Below are 26,035 nucleotides of genomic sequence, written 5' to 3' on the forward strand. Positions count from 1 at the left end.
TTCAACTGTTGGTGGATATATAGGTATATAACTGTGCTTACAGTTACATATGTGTAGATACAGTTATATATCTATATCTGTCTATCTGTCTATCTAACACAGAGAGCCCAGAAAAAACCCACACCTACATATATACATGGCCAAATGATTTTTGATTAAAGTGCCAAGATTATTTGGTGGTGAAAAGATAGCCTTCTCAGCATATTTTTCCAAAGAGACAATTGGACATTCCTTCGGAAAAAATATGAATCTTCATTGTTACCTAACACCATACACCATACATAAACATCAACTCAAAAGGATTCATAGACCAAATTATAAATGGTAAGACTATAAAACTTATAGAAGAAAATATAGGAGAAAATCATCGTAAGTTTTCAGTAGGCAAAGAGTTTTTGAATAGGACATAAGAAATACAAACTATAAAAGAAAAAATATATTGGGCTTTATCAAAATTACAGCTTCTGCTCTTCAAAAGACACAACTAAGAAAATGAAAAGACAAGTCATAGTCTGGGATAAAATATCCACAAAATATGTGTGTGACAAAGAGCTCACATCAAGAATATATATATTATATATAATAATATATAATTATATATATAATTATTATTTTTTAGAAGAAGTCTCACTCTGTTGCCCAGGCTGGAGTGCAGTGGTACAGTCTCGGCTCACTGCAACCTCCAACTCCTGGGTTCAAGCGATTCTCCTGCCTCAGCCTCCTGAGTAGCTGGGATTACAGGCGCCTGCCATCACACCCAGCTACAAGGATATATTTTAAAACTCCCATAGCTCAATTTTAAGAAGGCATTCAGCTCAGTTAAATATGAACAAATACTTCAAGAAGATATACAAATAGACAATAAACACATGAAAAGATGCTCAGCATCTCTAGTCAACAGGGAAAAACAGTTGACACTTCAATGAGATAGTATTACACACCCACTAGAATTGCTAAAATTAAAAAAATTGACAACAGGAAGTATTGGTGAGAAAATACAGCAAGCAGAACTCTTTATGCATTGCTCATGAAAATGTAAAGTGATATTACCACTTTGAAAAATAGTTTGGCAGCTTCTTATAAAGTTAAGCATACACTTCCCATTTCATATGACCCCCAAAGTAATTCTGTTTTTGGGTATTTATCCAAGAGAAATAAAAAAAATATGCCTACAAAAATACTTGTACATGGTTGTTCACATCACTTTAATTCAGAATAGCACTAAACTGGACACAACTCAAATGTCCACCAACAGTTGAATGAATGAACAAATTATGATATATCCACACAATGCAATACTGCTCAACAATCAAATGGAACACGCTGCTGATACACATAGCAGCATGAATGAATTTCAAGAACTTTTGAGCAAAAGAAGACGGATACAAAAGAGTATATGTTATAGGATTCCATTTAGATGAAATTCTGAAAGAGGCAACACTAATTTATAGTGACAGGAAGCAAACCAGTTGTTGCCTGGAGCTGGAGAAGTAGTGAATTGATTGCAAAGGGGCATGAGGGAACTTTTGAAGGTTATAGAAATGTTCTATATTTTGATTGCATGGTGGTTACACAGATGTAAACAATTGTCAAAATTCATTGTACTGTATAATTTTAAAAGGTAAATTTAATGTTATATAAATTATATTTCAGTACAGCTGGTAAGGCTGGACGTGGTGGCTCATGCTTATACCAGCACTTTAGGAGGGTGAGGCAGGAGGACTGCTTGAGGCCGTGAGTATATATACTAACCTAAGCAACATAGTAGACCCCGTCTCCACAAAACATAGAAAAAATTAGCTGCGCATGGTGTTCATGCTTGTAGTCCCAGCTACTTGGAAGGCTGAGGTGGGAGGATCACTTGAGCCTGGGAGGTCAAGGCTGCAGTGAACTCTGATCACACCACTGCATTCCAGCCTGGGTGACACGGCAAGACCCTGCCTCAAAAACCAAAACCAATAGCTGGGTGTGGTGGCGAATGCCTGTAATCCCAGCTACTTGGGAGGCTGAGGCAGGGGAATTGCTTGAACCCAAGAGGTGGAGGTTGCAGTGAGCTGGGATCATGCCACTGCACTCCAGCCTGGCTGGCTTAGAGAGTGAGACTCCATCTCCAAAACAAACACACAAACAAAACCCCAAACCAAAACAAACAAACAAAATAAAGCTGATAAGTTTTTTAAAAACAAAGTGTGAAACAGTATGTGCAGGCGGTCCTCACTTTCTGCAGTTGTTTGGTATCTTAAAAATTGCTAATGCAGGGGACCACCTCTTTCGGCTTTGGAACGCCCCCCCACATCGTCCCTGTGAGGGGGAGCGTCTTCCTTCTGTCTTTTCCCTTTCTTCTTGCTTATTAAACTCTCCATTCCTTAAAACCACTCCAAGTGAGTCCATGTCATTTTATCTAAACCTGCATGAGGACCAGGAACCCTGTTGTTCCTCCACTCATCAGAGTCGTATCATTTTGGTGCATGGACTGGGAAAGGAAATTCAATAATCAGATGGAGTCAAGGAAACTTATTTTAAACTATTTATGGCCTTTAATAATCAAGTAAGATACACTACTGTGAACAAAATTTGGAGCATGTTCATTTTTCTCTGCTTGGTTCCTCTAAAATTTGGAGACCATCTGTAAGTACTCTTAACTTATGGCAATATAGTTGTTCACATTAGTGCAGTAAGAATGCATTTTTCTTTGTCAACAGAACACAATTGGAAAAACTGGTTATTTTACCAAGGCTTTAACTGAAAGGGTGTGTTTCCCTTTAAGGAATCAAGCTTGACATTGCAGAGCCAATAAAAGCCCCTTGGGGAGACCTGGCCTCACACCTCATCTACACAGTCCCCACACAGGGTTCCTAACCTGTGGTCAGTGAAGAATGTCACTTTCTAATAGGTCTGGAAGCTCCGAGTTTAACTTGGGACCTCAAGAGGAGAGGATCACCCAACTCACGAGTATTAGAGGATACAAACCCATGGCTGGGCTCAGCTTGAAAAGTCTTATCTGAAATTCCTTGTGGGACACTGTCTCATCAAAGCCAATCCAAAAGTCCTATGTAGAAATAACCATTCTTGCTGCACTTCATACAAATAATCAGGCCAAGTATAAGACTAAATTTCATTCATAATTAGTTTTTACCAAAAACGAGGACTGGAGAGAAAAATTTTGCTCCAAAGCGTATCATACATTTGTCATTAAATCCTAGTCTTATTAATTGTTTTTAAGCTTTTTGCCTACATTTTAGACTACCTAACCCTGCTTATTCCTGTGAATCAAGTGGTGATCTTCTGCAGCTTGGGAAAAAAAAGGGGGGGGATGGGTAACGTAAAAATGTGAATCAATATGCTAGTTCTGGGCAATTAGTTTGCAAATTGTGCCAGGTAATGAAAGTAAGGTGCCCATAACCCGGAGGTTTCTTTGGGAAAGTAAAACCAAGGAACTTTGTAGGCCCACAGAGGGGAATTCTATATGTTGGCAAGTAAAATTTTAGATGGAAATTACCTACCACATACACTTGTGGGAACTGCTGTCCTTGCTCTACTATTTGCAATAGGGTTATCCATGGTAGCACCTTCTAACTGAAATATTGGACAGATTTTCCATTGCTGTTGTATTTTGCTTAATTAGTATCCTTATAGCAGGGATAATAGTTACTGGCAAAAAGGAAGCATGAAAGTTTTGCTATCACTGACCCTACTAGGACTTTTAATTGGATTTAGTAATGCAGTTTTTGTTTGTTTGTTTTGTTTTGTTTTGAGACAGAGTTTTGCTCTGTTGCCCAGGCTGGAGTGCAGTGGTACGATCTCAGCTCACTGCAACCTCGGCCTCCCAGGTTGAAGTGATTCTCCTGCCTCAGCCTGCCAAGTAGCTGGGATTACAGGTGCCCGTCACCATGCTGGCTAATTTTTGGTATTTTTAGTAGAGATGGGGTTTTGCCATGTTGGCCAGCCTGGTCTTGAACTCATGATGCTCCCGCCTCAGCCATCCAAAGTGCTGGGATTATAGGCGTGAGTCACCACGCCCGGCCAGTAATGCAGTTTTAAATGAAACATTCTGCTTTGGGATTAACACCTCTAGTAAAGTAGAGAAAAATCTACAGATACTTAAAAATCAAATCAAAATTATTGACAGGCTCAGGGAAAATGCGGGCTTCAGCCCCGAGTGGCTACAATCTCTCTTTAATTACTTCCAATCTTTTTTATGGAATTGGTTAACCCCTTTATTAAGCACTCTCTTGCTTATATGTCTTGTATTGATATTTGGACTCTGTATACTCAATACTATAACTTGAATTGTTTATTCTCGCCTAGAAGCAATCAAACTCCAAATGGTGCTGTAAATTGAACCACACATGGACGCCATTCTTCCGAGGTCCCTTAGATCAACCCCAGGAGGAGCCCCAGTTGCTGTTCCCCATTCGACGCCCCTTTTCAGCAGGAAGTAGCCAGAAACAATGGTCACCCAAAACCCCCTAACAGCAGTTAGTTTGATATCGCCATAGAGAGCAACGTGGTTGGAGTTATTAAGAAATTATTCTGTAATCCCAGCACTTTGGGAGGCTGAGGCGGGCGGATCACGAGGTCAGGAGATGGAGACCATCCTGGCTAACACGTGAAACCCCGTCTCTACTAAAAATACAAAAAATTAGCCGGGCATGGTGGCTGGCGCCTGTAGTCCCAGCTAGTCGGGAGGCTGAGGCAGGAGAATGGCGTGAACCCGGGAGGCGGAGCTTGCAGTGAGCCGAGAACGCACCACTGCACTCCAGCCTGGACGACAGAGCAACATTCCGTCTCAAAAAAAAAAAGAAAGAAACAAATTATTTTATGCAGATAGACAGGAAAAGGGGTCCTTGGGAACTTTTCATTTTTTAAAGCTTCTCCGGGAAAGTTTCTTTTAAAGCCCCGGCTCTTAAAGCCAGGCTGGCAACCTTTTATATGCAAATACCGGCCATTAGAAGCTGGGTCCATTCAACATGGCGATTCCCACAGCCTTCTTGCCCTTGCCCCACAAGTTCCTGGCCACATGGCTGCCCCCACATATCTCCACGTGTGTAGAACATCCATGGCGCCCTGCATTTGCATATTAAAAGACTAGGGTAGGAGGGCCAGATTTTTCTCGGGCTCCGTGAATGACATGCCTGGTCAATCCAGTCCTCTGAGCTCTATGCAAATCAGACATCACCTCCTCCAGCCTCTGCATATATTCCTGGCTGGCCTTGGTAGGTGGGGACTCCTCTTTCGGCTTTGGAGTCCCGCTCCCTCTGTCTCTGTATGGGGAAGCTCCTTCCTTCTGTCTTCTCCCTTCCTTCTTGCCTATTAAACTCTCCGCTCCTTAAAACCACACATACACACAAAATTGCTAATGCAAGATGAAACTATGTAAAGTGATGTTAATAACCAATGGGAAAAAATGTGATTGTACTATGACCTTTAACATTTTTTGTCAAAGCATTAAAAACTCTTATTATTGGTTGTAAATTTGTAGGGAAATAAAAAAATTAAAAAAAATACAAACTAATATTTATTTAGTACAGTGTAATTTCAAACATGAGAACCATGGAGAATGATTTCCTTGTAAAAAATATATCAAGATGAGTTTGGCCTCTTTTCATCCTATAACATATAATATGGAATAAGCAGGCAGGGCACGGTGGCTCACGCCTGTAATTCCAGCGTTTTGGGAGGCCGAGGTGGGCAGATCACCTGAGGTTGGGAGTTCGAGACCAGCCTGACCAACATGGAGAAACCCTGTCTCTACCAAAAACACAAAATTAGCCGGGCGTGGTGGCACATGCCTGTAATCCTAGCTGCTCCGGAGGCTGAGGCAGGAGAATTGCCGGAACCCGGGAGGCAGAGGTTATGGTGAGCTGAGATCATACCACTGAACTCCAGCCTGGGCAACAAGAGTGAAACTCCATCTCTAAATAAATACATAAAAAGGAATAGCACCTTTTCTTCATCTTGACAGATTGCCATATTCCTTTCTAATTCTGGATCAACTTCCAACATTTATTATTGGAGGTTTCAATGTTGTGAACTATCTGAGAGTTCCTTTAATGAGAAGTTTTTGCTGGCATTACTTTCTCTGGGACATCTTCTTCCTTTTCATCACAACTACTTTTCTCATTCATGTCAATAAATTCACCTTCACTAAGCTCCTTTGGTGGCCCTTCTAGAGATTCTTGAAAGTAGCAGTATGAACATTCCCATGGTCGGGTATTTCTTCTATAACTCCATTTATGTTCAATTCAAATTTCACTGAAAACATTATCACTTTTGTTTCTTTGCTGCACTTTTATCTTTGCTGGCCAATTCTTAATACAGTTTTCTAAAATGTTATGTGGGTTTATCACAGTGACTAATCACTGACATACTTTGAAAGAAGTCATGTGATTGGTCACATTATTTTGCTCATCTGTTATTTTCAAAGTGATCTGTGGACTGAAGGGCTAGCAGCCAAGTTTATCCTTTTTTTTTTTTTTTTTTTTTTTTTGAGACAGAGTTTTGCTCTGTTGCCCAGGCTGGAGTGCAGTGGCATGATCTCGGCTCACTGCAAGCTCAGCCTCCCAGGTTCATGCCATTCTCCTGCCTCAGCCTTCCCAGTAGCTGGGACTACAGGCACCCGCCACCACGCTCCGCTAATTCTTTTTTTTTTTTTTTTTTTTTGAGACGGAGTCTCACTCTGTCGCTGGGGCTGGAGTGCAGTGGCCGGATCTCAGCTCACTGCAAGCTCTGCCTCCCGGGTTCACGCCATTCTCCTGCCTCAGCCTCCCGAGTAGCTGGGACTATAGGCGCCCGCCACCTCGCCCGGCTAGTTTTTTGTAGTTTTTAGTAGAGACGGGGTTTCACAGTGTTAGCCAGGATGGTCTCGATCTCCTGACCTCATGATCCGCCCGTCTCGGCCTCCCAAAGTGCTGGGATTACAGGCTTGAGCCACCGCGCCCGGCCAATTCTTTGTGTTTTTAGTCGAGAGGGGGTTTCACCGTGTTAGCCAGGATGGTCTCGATCTTCTGACCTCGTGATCCGCTGACCTCTGCTTCCCAAAGTGCTGGGATTACAGGTGTGAGCCACCACGCCCGGAAAGTTTATCCTTTATGGAACTACTCAAAGTTAATATACCATGGTAACTAAAATTTGAATTATTTTTAGAAGACTCATGTTATTTAAGCTGTAGTAACCAATATTTTTGTAGTGAAACTGTTCAAAGCCAGGACTACCTACATAGTGTGTTACCTTTTGTGTAAGAAAGAAGAGGACATAAGAACATATAAATATGTATAGGTTTTGTTTTTGTGTTTTGCAAAAAGAAACACAGGGAGGATAAACCACAAACTAATGAAATTGATTATCTACAGAGTATGGTGTGAATGAGGCAGAAGGTGTAGGGGAGGAGTGACAATTTTCTGAGTATATTTTTTTAAAAAAATAGTTTTGACTTTATGTTAATGTTTTACATATTCAAAAAAGAATACTAGGCTAGGTGTGGTGGCTTATGCCTGTAATACCAGCACTTGGAGGCTAAGGCAGGAGGATCACTTGAGCCCAGGAGTTCAGGGCTACCCTGGGGCAACATAGTGAGACCCCACTTCTAAAAAATAAAAATAAAAAAAATTAGCCAGGCATGGTGGTGTGCACTTGCAGCCCCAGCTATCTGGGAGGCTGAGGTGGGAGAATCGCTTAAGTGCAGGAGATTGAGGCTGCAGTGAGCTGTGATTGTACCACTGCACACCAGCCTGGGTGACATAGCAAGACCCTATCTCAAAAACAAAACAAAACAAAGCAAAAAAGCAAGAGAAAATATACTAATCAACTGGAGTAGAGCAAAACTCTAAAACTGCACATAATAGAAACAAACTTTATTTTAATGAATCATGTATTTTAATGAATCACCTTCAATCATGTTGAAGGTGACACTTCAACACAGTACTTTGACAATATACCCTCAGTTTAAAGACAACCAACTGCAAGCAAATCTTCAACAGCTCTTTCTTACTGTATAATGCCAACTAATATAAGTAGAACAAAGTATTACAAATGGAGTTAGAAAATCACCTCCCCAGAGTGTGGGCTGGACCAAGTGATTTTGCTTCTAATGAACAAACTACAGCAAAAATGATGGTATGTCACTTTCTCGGTCTTTCCCTCCCTCCCTCCCTCCCTCCCCTCCTTCCTCATTCCTTCCTTTCTTTCTTAACAGGGTTTCATTCTGTGGCCTAGCCTGGAGGGCAGTGGTGTGATCTCAGCTCACTGTAACCTCCACCTCCTGGGTTCAAGCAATTCTCTGGCCTCAGCCTCCTGAGTAGTTGGGACTATAGGCATGCACCACCAGACCAGTTAATTTTTGTATTTTTAGTAGAGGCAGGGTTTTGTCATGTTACCCAGGCTGGTCTTGCACTCCTGGGTTCAAGCAATCCACCTGCCTTGGCCTCTCAAATTGCTGGAATTACAGGTTTGAGCCACCATGCCTAGTCTGGTATGTCACTTTCGAAATTAGGTTAATAAAAAGATTGTGGCTTTCACCACCTTTGCCCTCTCTGGCACTCTCCTTTACTTGTTCTAACAGAAGCTGGTTGCCCTATGGAGGTCCACATGGCAAGGAACTGAGGTAGACCTCAAGCTAACAAGCAGCAAGAAACTGGAACCCTTATTCTAACAATCCACAGGGAACTTAATTTTGCCATTAACTATGTGAGAGAGATTAGAAGCAGATCCATCCTCTGTTGACCCTTAAGATAAGACAATAGCCTTAGGTGACACTTTAATTGCTGCCTTGTAAGACTTTGAGGCAGAGGCACCCAGCAAAGCTATACCCAGTCCTGATCCACAAAATTTATGAGATAATAAATGCTTCTTTTAAGCCACTAAGTTTTGGTATAATTTGTTACACAGCAATGGCTAAATAATATACTACCAAAAAGAATGTCTAGTTTAAATACAATCATGAGGCTGGGCGCGGTGGCTCATGACTGTAATCCCAACACTTTGGGAGGTTGAGGTGGGTGGATCACAAGGTCAGGAGTTCGAGACCAGCCTGGCCAATATGGTGAAACCTCATCGCTACTAAAAAAAAATACAAAAAGAGGGCACACCCAAGATGGCCGAATAGGAACAGCTCCAGCCTCCAGCTCCCAGTGTGAGTGACATAGAAGACGGGTGATTTCTGCATTTTCAACTGAGGTATCGGGTTCATCTCACTGGGGAGTGGCGGACAATCGGTTCTGGTCAGCTGGTGCAGCCCGACCAGAGAGAGCTGAAGCAGTGCGAGGTATCGCCTCACCTGGGAAGTGCAAGGGGGAAGGGAATCCCTTTTCCTAGCCAAGGGAAACGGAGACACACAACACCTGGAAAATCGGGTAACTCCCACCCTAATACTGCGCTTTACCAAGGGTCTTAGCAAACGGCACACCAGGAGATTATATCCCACACCTGGCCCAGAGGGTCCCACACCCATGGAGCCTCCCTCATTGCTAGCACAGCAGTTGGAGATCTAACCGCAAGGCGGCAGCGAGGCTGGGGGAGGGGTGCCCACCATTGCTGAGGCTTAAGTAGGTAAACAAAGCAGCAGGGAAGCTAGAACTGGGTGGAGCCCACCGCAGCTCAAGGAGGCCTGCCTGCCTCTGTAGACTCCTCCTCTGGGGACAGGGCATAGCTAAACAAAAAGCAGCAGAAACCTTGGCAGAGGTAAATGCCCCTGTCTGATAGCTTTGAAGAGAGCAGTGGATTCCCAGCACGGAGGTTGAAATCTGAGAATGGACAGACTACCTTCTCAAGTGGGTCCCTGACCCCTGAGTAGCCTAACTGGGAGACATCCCCCACTAGGTGCAGACCTACACCTCACACCTCACATGGCAGGGTACACCCCTGAGATGAAGCTTCCAGAGCAAGAATCAGTCAGCAACACTCACTGTTCAGCAATATTCTATCTTCTGCAGCCTCCGCTGCTGATACCCAGGCAAACAGGGTCTGGAGTGGACCTCAAGCAAATTCCAACAGACCTACAGCTGAGGGTCCTGACTGTTAGAAGGAAAACTAACAAACAGAAAGGACACCCACACAAAACTCCATCAGTACATCGCCATCATCAAAGATCAAAGGCAGATAAAACCACAAAGATGGGGAAAAAGCAGTGCAGAAAAGCTGGAAATTCAAAAAATCAGAGAGCATCTCCCCTTCCAGAGGAATGCAGCTCATCGCCAGCAATGGAACAAAGCTGGATAGAGAATGACTTTGACAAGTTGAGAGAAGAAGGCTTCAGTCGATCAAACTTCTTAGCGCTAAAGGAGTAACTACGCAACCAATGCAAAGAAACTAAAAACCTTGAAAAAAGAATGGATGAATGGATAACTAGAATAATCAATGCAGAGAAGACCTTAAAAGAACTGATAGAGATGAAAACCATAACATGAGAACTACGTGACAAATGCACAAGCTTCAGTAACTGACTAGATCAACTGGAAGAAAGAGTATCAGCGATTGAAGATCAAATGAATGAAATGAAGTGAGAAGAGAAGCGTGGAGAAAAAAGAGTAAAAAGAAATGAACAAAGCCTCCAAGAAGTATGGGATTATGTGAAAAGACCAAATCTATGTCTGATTGGTGTGCCTGAAAGTGATGGGGAAAATGGAATCAAGTTGGAAAACACTCTGCAGGACATCATCCAGGAGAACTTCCCCAACCTAGTAAGGCAGGCCCACATTCAAATTCGGGAAATACAGAGAACAGCACAATGATACTCCTCGAGAAGAGCAACTCCAAGACACATACATAATTGTCAGATTCATCAAAGTTGAAATGAAGGAAAAAATGTCAAGGGCAGCCAGAGAGAAATGTTGGGTTACACACAAAGGGAAGCCCATCAGACTAATAGCAGATCTCTCGGCTGAAACTCTCCAAGCCAGAAGAGAGTGGGGGCCAATATTCAACATTCTTAAAGAAAAGAATTTTCAACCCAGAATTTCATATCCAGCCAAACTAAGTTTCATAAGTGAAGGAGAAATAAAATCCTTTACAGACAAGTGAATGCTTAGAGATTTTGTCACCACCAGGCCTGCCCTACAAGAGATCCTGAAGGAAGCACTAAACATGGAAAGGAACAACAGGTACCAACCACTACAAAAACATGTCAAAATGTAAAGTCCATCAATGCTAGGAAGAAACTACATCAACTAGCAAGCAAAATGACCAGCTAATATCACAATGACAGGATCAAGTTCACACATAACAATATTAACCTTAAATGTAAATGGACTAAATGGTCCAATTAAAAGACACAGACTGGCAAATTGGATAAAGAGTCAAGACCCATTAGTTTGCTGTATTCAGGAGACCCATCTCACATGCAGAGACACACATAGGCTCAAAATAAAGTGATGGAGGAAGATCTACCAAGCAAATGGAAAACAAAAAAAAGCAGGGGTTGCAATCCTAGTCTCTTATAAAACAGACTTTAAACCATCAAAGATCAAAAGAGACAAAAAAGGCCATTACATAATGGTAAAGGGATCAATTCATTAGGAAGAGCTAACTATCCTAAATATATATGCATAAAATACAGGAGCACCCAGATTCATAAAGCAAGTCCTTTAGAGACTTACAAAGAGACTTAGACTCCCACAGAATAATAATGGGAGACTTTAACACCCCACTGTCAACATTAGACAGATTGAGACAGAAAGTTAGCAAGGATATCCAGGAATTGAACTCATCTCTGCACCAAGCGGACCTAATAGACATCTACAGAACTCTCCACCCCAAATCAGCAGAATACACATTCTTCTCAGCACCACATCACACTTATTCCAAAATTGACCACATAGTTGGAAGTAAAGCACTCCTTAGCAAATGTAAAAGAACAGAAATTATAACAAACTGTCTCTCAGAACACAGTGCAATTAAACTAGAACTCAGGACTAAGAAACTCAATCAAAACCGCTCAATTACATGGAAACTGAACAACCTGCTTCTGAATTACTACTGAGTACATAACGAAATGAAGGCAGAAATAAAGATGTTCTTTGAAACCAATGAGAACAAAGATACAACATACCAGAATCTCTGGGACACATTTAAAGCAGTATGTAGAGGGAAATTTATAGCACTAAATGCCCACAAGAGAAAGCAGGAAAGATCTAAAACTGACATCCTAACATCACAATTAAAAGAACTAGAGAAGCAAGAGCAAACACATTCAAAAGCTAGCAGAAGACAAGAAAAAACTAAGATCAGAGCAGAACTGAAGGAGATAGAGACACAAAAAACCCTCCAAAAAATCAATGAATCCAGGAGCTGGTTTTTGAAAAGATCAACAAAATTGATAGACTGCTAGCAAGACTAATAAAGAAGAAAAGAGAGAAGAATCAAATAGATGCAATAAAAAATGATAAAGGGGATATCACCACCAACCCCACAGAAATACAAACTACCATCAGAGAATACTATAAACACCTCTACGCAAATAAACTAGAAAACCTAGAAGAAATGGAGAATTTCCTGGACACTTACACTCTCCCAAGACTAAACCAGGAAGAAGTTGAATCCCTGAATAGACTAATAGCAGGCTCTGAAATTGAGGCAATAATTAATAGCCTACCAACCAAAAAAAATTCCAGGACCAGATGGATTCACAGCCGAATTCTACCAGAGGTACAAGGAGGAATTGGTACCATTCCTTCTGAAACTATTCCAATCAATAGAAAAAGAGGGAATCCTCCCTAACTCATTTTACGAGGCCAACATCATCCTGATACCAAAGCCTGACAGAGATACAACAAAAAAAGAGAATTTTAGACCAATATCCCTGATGAACATCGATGCAAAAATCCTCAATAAAATACTGGCAAACTGAATCCAGCAGCACATCAAAAAGCTTATCCACCATTATCAAGTGGGCTTCATCCCTGGGATGCAAGGCTGGTTCAACATTCGCAAATCAATAAACGTAATTCAGCATATAAACGGAACCAAAGACAAAACCCACATGATTATCTCAATAGATGCAGAAAAGACCTTTGACAAAATTCAACACCCCTTCATGCTAAAAACTCTCAATAAATTCAGTATTGATGGAACGTATCTCAAAATAATAAGAGCTATTTATGACAAACCCACAGGCAATATCATACTGAATGGGCAAAAACTGGAAGCATTCCCTTTGAAAACTGGCACAAGACAGGGATGCCCTCTCTCACCACTCCTATTCAACATAGTGTTGGAGGTTCTGGCTAGAGCAGTCAGGCAAGAGAAAAAAATCAAGGGTATTCAGTTAGGAAAAGAAGAAGTCAAATTGTCCCTGTTTGCAGATGACATGGTTGTATATTTAGAAAACCCTATTGTCTCAGCCCCAAATCTCCTTAAGCTGATAAGCAACTTCAGCAAAGTCTCAGGATACAAAATCAATGTGCAAAAATCACAAGCATTCTTATACACCAGTAACAGACAAACAGAGAGCCAAATCATGAATGAACTCCCACTCACAATAGCTTCAAAGAGAATAAAATACCTAGGAATCCAACTTACAAGGGATGTCAAGGACCTCTTCAAGGAGAACTACAAACCACTGCTCAGTGAAATAAAAGAGGACACAAACAAATGGAAGAACATACCATGCTCATGGATAGGAAGAATATTGTGAAAATGGCCATACTGCCCAAGGTAATTTATAGATTCAATGCCATCCCCATTAAGCTACCAATGACTTCCTTCACAGAATTGGAAAAAACTGCTTTAAAGTTCACATGGAACCAAAAAAGACCCCACATTGCCAAGACAATCCTAAGCCAAAAGAACAAAACTGGAGGCATCATGTTACCTGACTTCAAACTACACTACAAGGCTACACTAACCAAAACAGCATGGTACTGGTACCAAAACAGAAATATAGACCAATGGAACAGAACAGAGCCCTCAGAAATAATACCACACATCTACAGCCATCTGATCTTTCACAAACCTGACAAAAACAAGAAATGGGGAAACGATTCCCTATTTAATAAATGGCGCTGGGAAAATTGGCTAACCATAAGTAGAAAGCTGAAACTGGATCCTTTCCTTACTCCTTATATGAAAATTAATTCAAGATGGATTAGAGACTTAAATGTTAGACCTAAAACCATAAAAACCCTAGAAGAAAACCTAGGTAATACCATTCAGGACATAGGCATGGGCAAGGACTTCACATCTAAAACACCAAAAGCAACAGCAACAAAAGCCAAAATTGACAAATGGAATCTAAACTAAAGAGCTTCTGCATAGCAAAAGAAACTACCATCAGAGTGAACAGGCAACCTACAGAATGGGAGAAAATTTTTGCAATCTACTCATCTGACAAAGGGCTAATATCCAGAACCTATAAAGAATTCAATCAAATTTACAAGAAAAAAACAAACAACCCCATCAAAAAGTGGGCAAAGGATATGAACAGACACTTCTCAAAAGAAGACATTCATACAGCCAACAGACACATGAAAAAATGCTCATCATCACTCGCCATCAGAGAAATGCAAATCAAAACCACAACGAGATACCATCTCACACCAGTTAGAATGGCAATCATTAAAAAATCAGGAAACAACAGGTGCTGGAGAGGATATGGAGAAATAGGAACACTTTTACACTGTTGGTGGGACTGTAAACTAGTTCAACCATTGTGGAAAACAGTGTGGCGATTCCTCAAAGATCTAGAACTAGAAATACCATTCAACCCAGCCATCCCATTACTGAGAATATACCCAAAGGATTATAAGTCATGATGCTATAAAGACACATGCACACGTATGTTTATTGCAGCACTATTCACAATAGCAAAGACTTGGAATCAACCCAAATGTCCATCAGTGACAGACTGGATTAAGAAAATGTGGCACATACACACCATGGAATACTATGCAGCCATAAAAAAGGATGAGCTCGTGTCCTTTGTAGGGACATGGATGCAGATGGAAACCATCATTCTCAGCAAACTATCGCAAGAACAGAAAACCAAATACCGCATGTTCTCAGTCATAGGTGGGAATTGAACAATGAGATCACTTGGACACAGGAAGGGGAGCATCACACACCAGGTCCTATTGTGGGGAGGGGGTAGGGGAGAGGGATAGCATTAGGAGATATACCTAATGTAAATGATGAGTTAATGGGTGTAGCACACCAATACGGCACATGTATAGATATGTAACAAACCTGCATGTTGTACACATGTACCCTAGAACTTAAAGTATAATAAAAAAAAAATACAAAAAATTAGCCGGGCATGGTGGCACATGCCTGTAATCCCAGCTACTTGGGAGGCTGAGGTAGGAGAATTGCTTGAATCCGGGAGCCAGAGGTTGCAGTGAGCCGAGATCGTGCCACTGCACACCAGCCTGGGTGACAGAGTGAGACTCCGTCTCAAAATAATAACGATGATGATGATAATAATAATAATAATAAAATACATACAGTCATGAGGTCCGGGCATGGTGGCTCATGCCTGTAATCCCGGCACTTTGGGAGGCTAAGGTGGGTGGATCACCTGAGGTTAGGAGTTCGAGACCAGTCTGGGCAACATGGCAAAACCCCCCGTCTCTACTAAAAGTACAAAAATTAGCCAGACATGGTGGCAGGCATCTGTAATCCTAGCTACTCAGGAGGCTGAGGCAGGAGAATTGCTTGAACCCAGGAGGCAGAAGTTGCAGTGAGCCGAGATTGCGCCACTGCATTCTACCCTGGGTGACAAGAATGAGACTCCATCTCAAAACAAACAAACAAACAAACAAATAAACAAACTATATATAAAATCATGAGGAAACATACAACAAATATAAATTAAAGCCATTATACAAAATAAATGGCTCCTAGTGTTTACAAATGTTAGTTTCATATAAACAAACAAGGCTGACGAACTGTTTCAGATTAAAGTAGACTAAAGAGACATGGCAACTAGGCCAGGCATGGTGGCCTGTAATCCCAGCACTTAGCTGAGGTGGGCAGATCACTTGAGGTCATGAGTTCAAGACTAGCCTGGCTGGCCGGGCGCGGTGGCTCAAGCCTGTAATCCCAGCACTTTGGGAGGCCGAGACGGGCGGATCACGAGGTCAGGAGATCGAGACCATCCTTACTAACACGGTGAAACCCCATCTCTACTAAAAAATACAAAAAACTAGCCGGGCGAGGTGGCGGGCGCCTGTAGTCCCAGCTACTCGGGAGGTTGAGGCAGGAGAATGGCGTAAACCCAGGAGGCGGAGCTTGCAGTGAGCTGAGATCCGGCCACTGCACTCCAGCCTGGGCGACAGAGTGAGACTCCGTCTCAAAAAAAAAAAAAAAAGACTAGCCTGGCCAACATAGTGAAACCTTGTCTCAACTAAAAATACAAAAATTAGCTGAGTGTGGTGGGGGTGTGGTGGCACATGCCTGTAGTCCCAGCTACTCAGGAAGCTAAGGCAGGAGAATCATTTGAAACTGGGAGGCGGAGGTTGCAGTGAGCCAAGATCACACCACTGCACTCCACCCTGGGCAAAAGAGTGAGACTCTGTCTCAAAAAAAAAAAAAAAAAAAAAAAAAAGAGACATGGCAACTAAATGCAATGTGTGATAGTTTGGACTAAAAAAAAATTACTATAAGGTATAGTAAAATATACTATAAGGTATGGTAAAATTTAAATATGGACTATAGGCTAAGTAATTATATTGTACTGATGTTAAATTTTCTGATTTTTATTATTGAAATTTAATTATATAAAAGAATGTCCTTGTTAGGAAATACATAATGAAGTGTTTAGGAATAAAGAAACGTGATTTCTACAACTTACTCTCAAATGTCATAAAAATAATCAGGTCATAAAAAATCATATCATATAAAAATAATGTGTGTGTATACATACATACAAACATATATACATACATACTTGGGTGTATGTATAGATACATCTTTTTAAAAAACTTTTTTACATTTTTTATTTTTATTTTTTTGAGACAGAGTCTTGCTCTGTCGCCGAGGCTGGAGTGCAGTGGTGCAGTCTCGCTCACTGCAACCTCTGCCTCTCAGGTTCAAGCATTTCTCATGCCTTACCCTTAGGTATGGGGTACCAGGCCTGGCTATTTTTTGTATTTTTAGAAGAGATGGGGTTTTATCATGTTGGCCAAGCTGCTCTTGAACTCCTGGCCTCAAGTAATCCCACCTGACTCAGCCTCCCAAAGTGCTGGGATTACAGGAGTGAGCCACTGGCCTATAGATACATTTATATAATACACCTATACACACACACACACACACACACACACAGAGTGATAAAGGAAATTCAGCAAAATACAAAATGTTAACAATAGGTGCATCCGGGTGAAGGAGATACAGTTCTTTGTACAATTCTTGCATATCCTCTGAAAAGTTGAAATCATTTCAAAACAGAAAGTTAAAATTAACACTTATTGTGAAAATACCTATGAAAATTACACCTATTTACTCTTTGACCCAGCAATTTCAATTCCATTTCTGGGAATTCATCCCAAAGATATACTGCATATGTAAAAACTGATGTAGGAACAGGGCTATTCAATAGCACTCATTTATAAGAGACTGGTTAATAATCCAAAGGAATACTAAGCAGCTGTTAAAAAAAAATAGCTTTCTATATATTAATATGAATTTTTTTTTTAGACGGATTCTCGCTCTGGAGTGCAGTGGCGCCATCTCCACTCACTGCAAGCTCCGCCTCCTGGGTTCACGCCATTCTCCTGCCTCCTGGGGTCACGCCATACTCCTCCTGAGTAGCTGGGACTACAGGCGCCCGCCATTACACCCGGCTAATTTTTTTTGTATTTTTAGTAGAGATGGGGTTTCACCATGTTAGCCAGGATGGTCTCGATCTTCTGACCTCGTGATCCGCCCACCTCGGCCTCCCAAAGCGCTGCGACAATAGGTGTGAGCCACTGGGCCCGGTCAATATGTTAATATTTTTAAAGGATATAATGTGAAGAAGGGAAGATATAGAGTGGTGTATAGTATTTTATCTTTTTGTAAAAAAAAAAGTGGGGAAATAAAAATATATGTACATATTTGCATAAAGAAATGTTGACAGGATACTTATAAAGTTATAAAATGTTTACCTGCAGGGGAGAGGAGGAAGCAAGGGTAGAATAGGAGTAGGATAGAGATGGAAGTCAGACTTCTCGATATGTACATAGTATATTGTTTTGATTTTTAAAACCATGTAAATGTATTTCCTATTCAAAAATAAAATAAAGGAAACTACTAAGATTGAGGTAAATGGCAGACTTATAAAGATTCAAAGAAAAGGTTCCTTGAGATATTAAGTGGAAAGAGCAAGTTGCACAATAGTATATATATTGTAAAATGATCTCTGTTGTGCAAAGAAAACCCCACACATACATTCACATACATGTAGAAAATGCTTGTAAGTGTATATAACCAGGTATTAATAGTAGTGATCTTTCAGGGGTAAGTCTGAGGCATAGTGAGGGTGGGGGAGGCTAATTTTCTTTTCTTTTAATTTTTTTTTTTTTTCTTTTGAGATGGCATTTCATTCGTGTCGCCCAGGCTGGAGAGCAATGGTGTGATCTCAGCTCACTGTAACCTCCACCTCCCGGGTTCAAGTGATTCCCATGCCTCAGCCTCCCCAGTAGCTGGGATTATAGGTGCTCGCCACCATGCCTGGCTAATTTTTGTATTTTTAGTGGAGATAGAGTTTCACCATGTTGACCAGGTTGGTCTTGAACTCCTGACCTCAGATGATTCATCTGCCTTGGCCTCCCAAAACACTGGGATTACAGGTGTGACCCACCACGCCCAGCCAATTTTATTTTCTTAAACTTATTTTCAATTAAAATATAATTTATATACAGTCACATGCAAGACTCTTAAGTTCAATGAGTTTTGGAAAATGTGTACATCCTTATAACCCATCCCTCTATCAAGATATGGAACAGTTCTAACTTCCTGGGGGGAAAAAATTCTACCATCATTAATACTGTTGGTTTCAACTTTAAAATGCTGAGGACTCTATAGGATGTTTAAGGTATGTGTGCACATAGAATCCTTCAAGTGTACTCATAACATTAAAATCCAACAACTTTGTTATGATTGTTATGCATCTTTTATCCTAAACATTCCTTCTATGCAGTTTTACAGATGGTGAAGAAAAACTGAGGTTAAAAATTTCTGCAGGCGTGGTGGCTCACGCCTGTAATCCCAGCAATTTGGGAGGCCGAGGTGGGCAGATCACCAGAGGTCAGGAGTTTGAGACCAGCCTGACCAATATGATGAAACCCGTCTCTACTAAAAATACAAAAATTAGCCAGGCATGGTGGCACGTGCCTGTAATCCCAGCTACTCGGGAGGCTGAGACAGAAGAATCGCTTGAACCCGGAGGCGGAGGTTGCAGTCAGCCGAGATCAAGCCATTGCACTCCAGCCTGGGCGACAAGAGCAAAACCCCGCCTAAACAAACACAACACAACACAACACAACAAAACAAAACAAATCCATGGAGCACATAAAATCGTGTGAAAGAAAATTAAATAACAAAAATTAAGACAGCCTGAGACATTTTAATCCAAATAGAATTCCAGACACAGAAAACAAAAACAAAAACAAAAACAAAACTGAACACTAAGACTAGTCTGAAGAGTGGAGTATGAATTAGACAGGAAATTTCCCTGGGTGTTGGATGTTTCTTACAGTGAAAAAGAGATCAGGAAGATTAAAACCAAAAGTAGCTCAGCCATGAACCCCAAAACATACCAGTGTAGAGCTATCAGGAAGGTTATTATGCTCAGCCTTATAAGGATCTACTCATCTGACTAGATGATCACAACAGAGGAACTCAGCGTAAAAGAATGGTAACCAGCTGGGTGCGGTGGTTCACGCCTGTAATCCCAGCACTTTGGGAGGCCTAGGCAGGCAGATCACAAGTCAGGAGTTCGAGACCAGCCTGGCCAATATGGTGAAACGCTGTCGTTACTAAAAACACAAAAATTAGCCAGGCGTGGTGGCGCACGCCTGTAGTCCCAGCTACTCAGGAGGCTGAGGCAGAAGAATGGCTTGAACCTGGCAGGCAGAGATTGCAGTGAGCCGAAATAGCACCACTGCACTCCAGCCTGGGTGATACAGCGAAACTCCATCTCAAAAAAATAAAATAAAATAAAATAAAATAATGATGACCATATGTCTAACCACACACTGAATATCTGCACTGTTTCTCAGATCCTTCAAATGAACATGCCTGGAACTCAACTCTTGATTTCTCTTAAATCTACCATTCTGTAGTCTTCCATTCTCACCAAATGGTAGCTTTGTCCATCCAGTTCCTTAATGTGGAAACCCAGAAATCACTCTTAATCCCTGCTCCCCATTTATCCATTGTATTTATTCAGTTAATAATATTTAACTGAAGATCTACCACTTGCCAGGCAAGACAACAATCTTTTCAGACACCCAGGAATATAATAATAAACAAAACACCCCCTGCCCTCATGAAATTTATATTCCACCTATTCCATTATTGTCTTATTGAACCCATTTCCTAAATATATCTACAATTCACCCATTTATTTCTACATCCACTGCCTCCCCTTTAATCCGAGTCATCTTTTCTTCCATTTCTTACCGGGAATAATGCCATAGTCTCTTATCTTGTCTTCCTATTTCTATTTATAATCCTCATAAATCAATTCTCCATATAGCAGCCAGAGTAAGCTTAATAATTCAAATATCTTGTCACTGCCTTGTTTAAAATGTTTTAATAGCTCCTAAGTACATGGGTATTTAGAACAAAATCCAGAATTTTAAGTGTGATTTACAAGGCTCTCCCTGCCTTATTAGTCTCATCTGTTTATTTTCTATTTCTAGCCTCCCTAGCTCTTTTCAATTGCTTGAGTCACACCTTTTATTTTATTTTTTTAAAAGATCTTTACACATGCTATTTCCTCTGCCTGACAATTTCTTTTTTACTCTCCTTGTTACCTAGATGACTTCTACTTATCCTACTCATCTATTCATCTCTCTAAATATCACTTTCTGAAAAAAAGAAAGCCTTCCTTGACCTTCAGATTAGTCCAAGCTTCCCTACTATAAGCTTTCTCTTAGTGCTTTTGTATTTCTCCTTATTGGCTTTTATCAGACCTGTAAAATACCATGTATTAGAATGGGGCCCATTAATTCAGGAATCATATATGCCTTGTTCATTGCTGCATCCTTAGTCCATAGGTCAGTGCCTTGCATATAGCAGGAAGTTAATAAATATTTGTTATGTAAATGAAAGAATGAACCACCCAGGACCAGACTTGGGCAGACACCAATGTTTACTGTTTCTGGATGGGTTTTCTCAACCTACAAACTGAAGAGAATGGAAGCCTGAACTTATGCAGAGTGGTTTCAACTTATAGTCTCACACAACATAGTGTAAGAATAGAGCAGAATAGAGCACCTCACACTTCTTCATTTTTAAAAGCATATAGAATACATAAAGACAATAGTTTTTAGTTTTTCTGTAAACTAGAAATGAACAATTAGAAAATGCAATTTTAAAAATACTATTTACAATAACATTCAAAAACATCAAATATGTAGGGACAATTTAATGAAAGATATACATGACCTCTCTACACTGAAAACTATACAACATAGCTGAGAGAAATTAAAGAAGACCGAATTAAATGGAAATATATACCATGTTCATGGATTGGAAGTGTCAATATTGTTAAGATGAGCCTCCTCCCTCCTTCCCTCTTTCCCCGATAAAGCTATAGATTCAATGCCATCCCATTCAAAAATCCCTACAGGTTTTGTCCTGTAGTAAGACTTTGTAGCAAGACTTACTATAAAGCTACAGTAATTGAGACAGTGTGCTATTAGTAAAAGAATAGACAAATGAAACATGATCAAGAATATAGAAATAGAACTACATATATCAGTGAAATGACTTTCAACAAAGGCACCAAGCCAATTCAACAGAAAGAGGAAAATCTTTTTAATAAATGGTATTGAAAAAATGGGAAATAAAGAATTTCAACCCCTACCTCAATGAATTAGTGCCTCATGCCACATGCAAAAATCAATTTTAAATAAGGTAAGTAGAAAGGAAGAGTCAAAAGTGTCAAATAAGTGCCTTTTGCTCACTAGACACAGTCACTGTCTCACCTACTATACTGCTAGAGCAAAGTATTACACAATATAAATCCAGTATGCACAAGTGACACATATCTGTTGAGATGCTTCACTTTTCTTGGTTTCCAATCCTTAGCAGACTTTTCAGGTGAGCATCAGAATCTAGATTGAAGATGCCAAATTATCTGATTCACTGAATTCCTTTCAGAGGCCAATACCCAGGTAGCATTTAAAATAAAATTAACATAGCTTAGATGGACCACAGAACCCATAGCAATCCTGCTATGAATAGTCGGACACACTTTTATGCATTTTCCTACTGATATTCCTTTTCTCTTGACTTACCAGTAATTTTTTCACTGTTTTCAGACTTTCCATATTACCCATTTTACCTAATCATGTTTTCCAAAGATAATTGTTTCCTTTTCACTTTTTTTGTCTTTTTGGTAATATTTTATATTGTAAGATTCCAATTCACTGATGGGGGAATTTTATATACAAATGTTATTCTATAATTTTTGAAGTGTTTGTAAACTACTAGTTCAGTAAAATGCTATGCTAACATTATCTGGATCAATTTGTACAATCACCTGATTATAAGAACATTCCATATACAACATTCTATTTTAGCTCAAATCCATTTAAAGCATTTGAATTGGAACAATTTCCCAGGCTTTAAATAAGTCATAAGGAGAGAAGCTCTTTGTTTGTTTGGGGACAGGGTCTAATTCTGTCACCCAGACTGGAGTATAGGAGCGCAATCACAGCTCACTGCAGCCTCAACCTCCCCAGACTCAGGTGATCCTCACACCTCAGCCTCCCAAGTAGCTGAGACCACAGGCATGGACCACTACACCTTGTTAATTTTTGTATTTTTTTGTAGACATGGGTTTTTCCATGCTGTCCAGGCTGGTCTCAAACTCCTGGGCTCAAGTGATCCCACCTTGGCCCCCCAAAGTGCTGAGATTACAGTTGCATCTGGTGAGACAAGCTCTTTGTACTATAGAGATTGATGCAGTGGACATGGGTAGGAAAACAAAATGCAGTATAACTTATGACAGTGTTCTTAATCTGGTTTGAAGAGCAAAGTTCAGCTTGAGAAGGAGACTGGAACACTCAGTCATAAGACACTCTTCAGTGGAACAATAATTTTCAAAGTTTAGGTCTGGCAACTTCCATTAGTCATATTCTTAGATTTACTGAAATTATAGGCTAACTTTATCAGCCAGAATGTCTTTTTGCAGTGAGAGGAAGTTTCTTAAATAGAACATGAAACAGTTGTGTGCTGAAGGAGAAGTGATAAACAGGGATTCTGAGTTGTAAATTTAAATCTCTCATACTACAATGACCAAGATTTGTCCCTTCCTTATATTTGGATCAGTACAATTTGAATATCAAAAGTAAAATTATAAAATATAATCAAACACATATAAATATATAAAATCAAAACATGTTCCCTACCTACAGGCCCCAAACGCTCTGGCATGCCTGATACTCTTGTCTGCCTGACTACTGTCCCTCAAGCTCACCATGCCAAGTATTTCTCATCTTAGGCCTTTGGTCTTGCTGCTAGAAATGCTTTTTACTGAGATCTCTGAAAATATTTAATGCTAGAAGAAAACCTGCTTGTGACTGAACTGAGTTTCATCAAGAACTTTTCACCTTGGAGAGTGGATTCTGCCCAAGCAGTTAGAATAATCACAATCATCCCCTTCCGCAACGTGCTTTCTGCAGTGAAGTTGCTACTGAGTCCTGAGGGGTAGGGGTTCCAAAAAGAAGTTCACTCAGCCCTGGATTCGTAGAAGCAGCACACACCTGGTAGGAATATGGCGTCTATCATAGAGCTACAGTTACCCAGAAACCTGGAGCTTAGCGCGGGATAGACATCCGTGGGAAAGACTCAAAGACAGGATCATTTTGGGGTGTTTGGCACTTCGAAACCAGCACAAACAATGCAATCAGGAAGAATAAAAAGGAAATTAAAGCTAAGGCAATCACCTGATAGAAATTACTTTTAGATTTAGGACGTAACTTTGCAGAGTGATTGCTGAGGTCTGGCAGAGCCTCCTGCAGGCTGTCGGCGAAGAGGGGCAGTGGTGGTGGTGATGTGGCGGTGGCGAGAGGAGCGGCTGTCCACCGCAGTGCACCGCGACCAGTAGGCGCTGGTGAGTCGCTTACCTGTGGCCCAACGCGTGAGCTGTCCGCACCTCGTCGGTGCGCATTCCAGGCTGAAGAGCCTTGGCTCGCTGGCCTGCAGCACGTGGTAGGACAGCCACGCATTGTGTCTCGCATCTGCGTCTACCACCACCACCTTGGTGATCAGATAGCCAGGCTCGGCGGCGTGCAGTACCATATCCAAGAGCGCAAAGCCATTGCGCTCCAGAGCTGGGGTACAGCACCCGCGGTGCGTTGTCATTGAGGTTGTCCACCAACACGCACAGGCTCATACTGGCGCCGGGCGCGAGCTAGTCCTGGTCACGGGCCTGCAGCGTGAGCTTGAAGGCTCGCAGCTGCTCTTGGTCGAAGGTGAGCTGTGTGCTCATGGACACCTAGGACCACAGTGCCTGTGGCTCCAGGTCACTGGCCAGGATCGAATAGGGGACTTGGCTGTTGGGTCCCAAGTCTAGGTTGGAGGTGTCTACTTGCATACTATGGAGGCTTTGGGAAGATTGTTCTTGGCCACGTGGACGACGTAGGAGGCCTTATAGAAAACCAGAGCATTGTCGTTGACATCGCCAATGAGAGGGTGAGGCTTGTTCTGGAGAAGAGGGTTGGCTTGCCTCGGTCAGTGGCAGTGATACTGATGTTATACCTTGAGTCTGTTCCTGGCCCATGGCCCCATTTGTTACAAGTGCGTAGTTAATTATTGCAGGAAGATTTTTCTCAAGGTGCATTTTCTTGTATCAGACATGGGACCTCGTTTCCTCCTGAATTCAGATCTTGTCATTTAAAGATCTTGTGATTTAAATCTTGGACAGTGATTACTGTCCAAGGTGCAGAATCTTTGGGAATCATTGTGGAATTAGAAGTAAAAATCGTAGCTGGGATTATAGGCATGCACCACCATGTCCGGTAATTTTTGTATTTTTAGTAGAGACGGGGTCTCACCATGTTGGTCAGGCTGGTCTCGAACTCCTGACCTCGTGATATGCCTGCCTCGGCCTCCCAAAATGCTGAGATTACAGGTGTAATCCCATTGCACCCAGCCATTGCACCCAGCCTTCAACTATTCCAAAGCTTTACGGTCCAAGCTATAACTAGGGGGCATATCTGATCCTGATCCATTCAGTCACTCACAAGTAAGTCTCCACTTTCTCCACTTAGAATGAAATATTATTTCTCAGTATTAACCCAAAGCTTTCAAGTGGGCATGTCCTGGACACTGAGTTCCAGATCCTTGGCAAGGTTTCCCACCACCAAACTCTTGGCCAGCTCCTCTGGGACTGAATAATGGATCTGCATAGAGAATGCCCAGCAGGACAGAAAAAGCAGGAAAGGAAGCATTAGTTGCCTTGGTTCTACCCAGCCTGTTAGTCCATCACCATTACCCATATCTTCCACAGTTAAAATTGCTGCTGCTCCAGCCCAGATAAGCCCCTTTTCAAACTATTCTTGGATTATAGAGTCTCCAGCCAAGAAGGAGCTGAACTCATTGCCATTCCATTCCTGCTTATAATTTGTAGAACTAGGAGCCATAATAGGAATGTTGTGGGTCTGCTCTTGGATTTGCATTCCATGAAATTAGAAAAGGCACCAAGCGGGAATGTTTGGGGATCGGCTCATCTATCTCTGTTTCCACACTGGCCAACAGTGGCACTCTGAGTCCCTACTCTAGAACCGTAGCCTGAAGAAATGAGAGGACAGCGTTCTGTAAAGTTAGTTGAGAGCAGATAGAAAGACGTTTCTCACTGGAACTTGCAAGCTGAAAGGCAGTAGTGCAGTCT

General features: G+C 41.3%; 1 protein-coding gene across 16 annotated transcripts in view; it reads right to left on the minus strand.

Annotated features, from left to right (window-relative positions):
* The window catches only part of LOC117065702 (protocadherin gamma-C4), a 181,706-nt gene that overhangs the window by 55,404 nt on the left and 100,267 nt on the right, over positions 1–26,035 (minus strand). Inside the window, exon 1 of one of the 16 annotated variants that reach the window (XM_033180884.1) lies at positions 24,270–24,398. The exons of the other annotated variants lie outside the window; for them this stretch is intronic. Coding sequence (XP_033036775.1) covers positions 24,270–24,383 — 114 coding nt within the window. The 5' untranslated portion in view covers positions 24,384–24,398. Of the gene's footprint in view, positions 1–24,269; positions 24,399–26,035 lie in introns of those variants that run through there. 16 annotated transcript variants of the gene reach the window in all.

The sequence above is a fragment of the Trachypithecus francoisi genome, unplaced genomic scaffold (assembly GCF_009764315.1).
Source record: "Trachypithecus francoisi isolate TF-2019V2 unplaced genomic scaffold, Tfra_2.0 Lachesis_group2, whole genome shotgun sequence".
In the NCBI taxonomy this organism is placed as follows: domain Eukaryota; kingdom Metazoa; phylum Chordata; class Mammalia; order Primates; family Cercopithecidae; genus Trachypithecus; species Trachypithecus francoisi.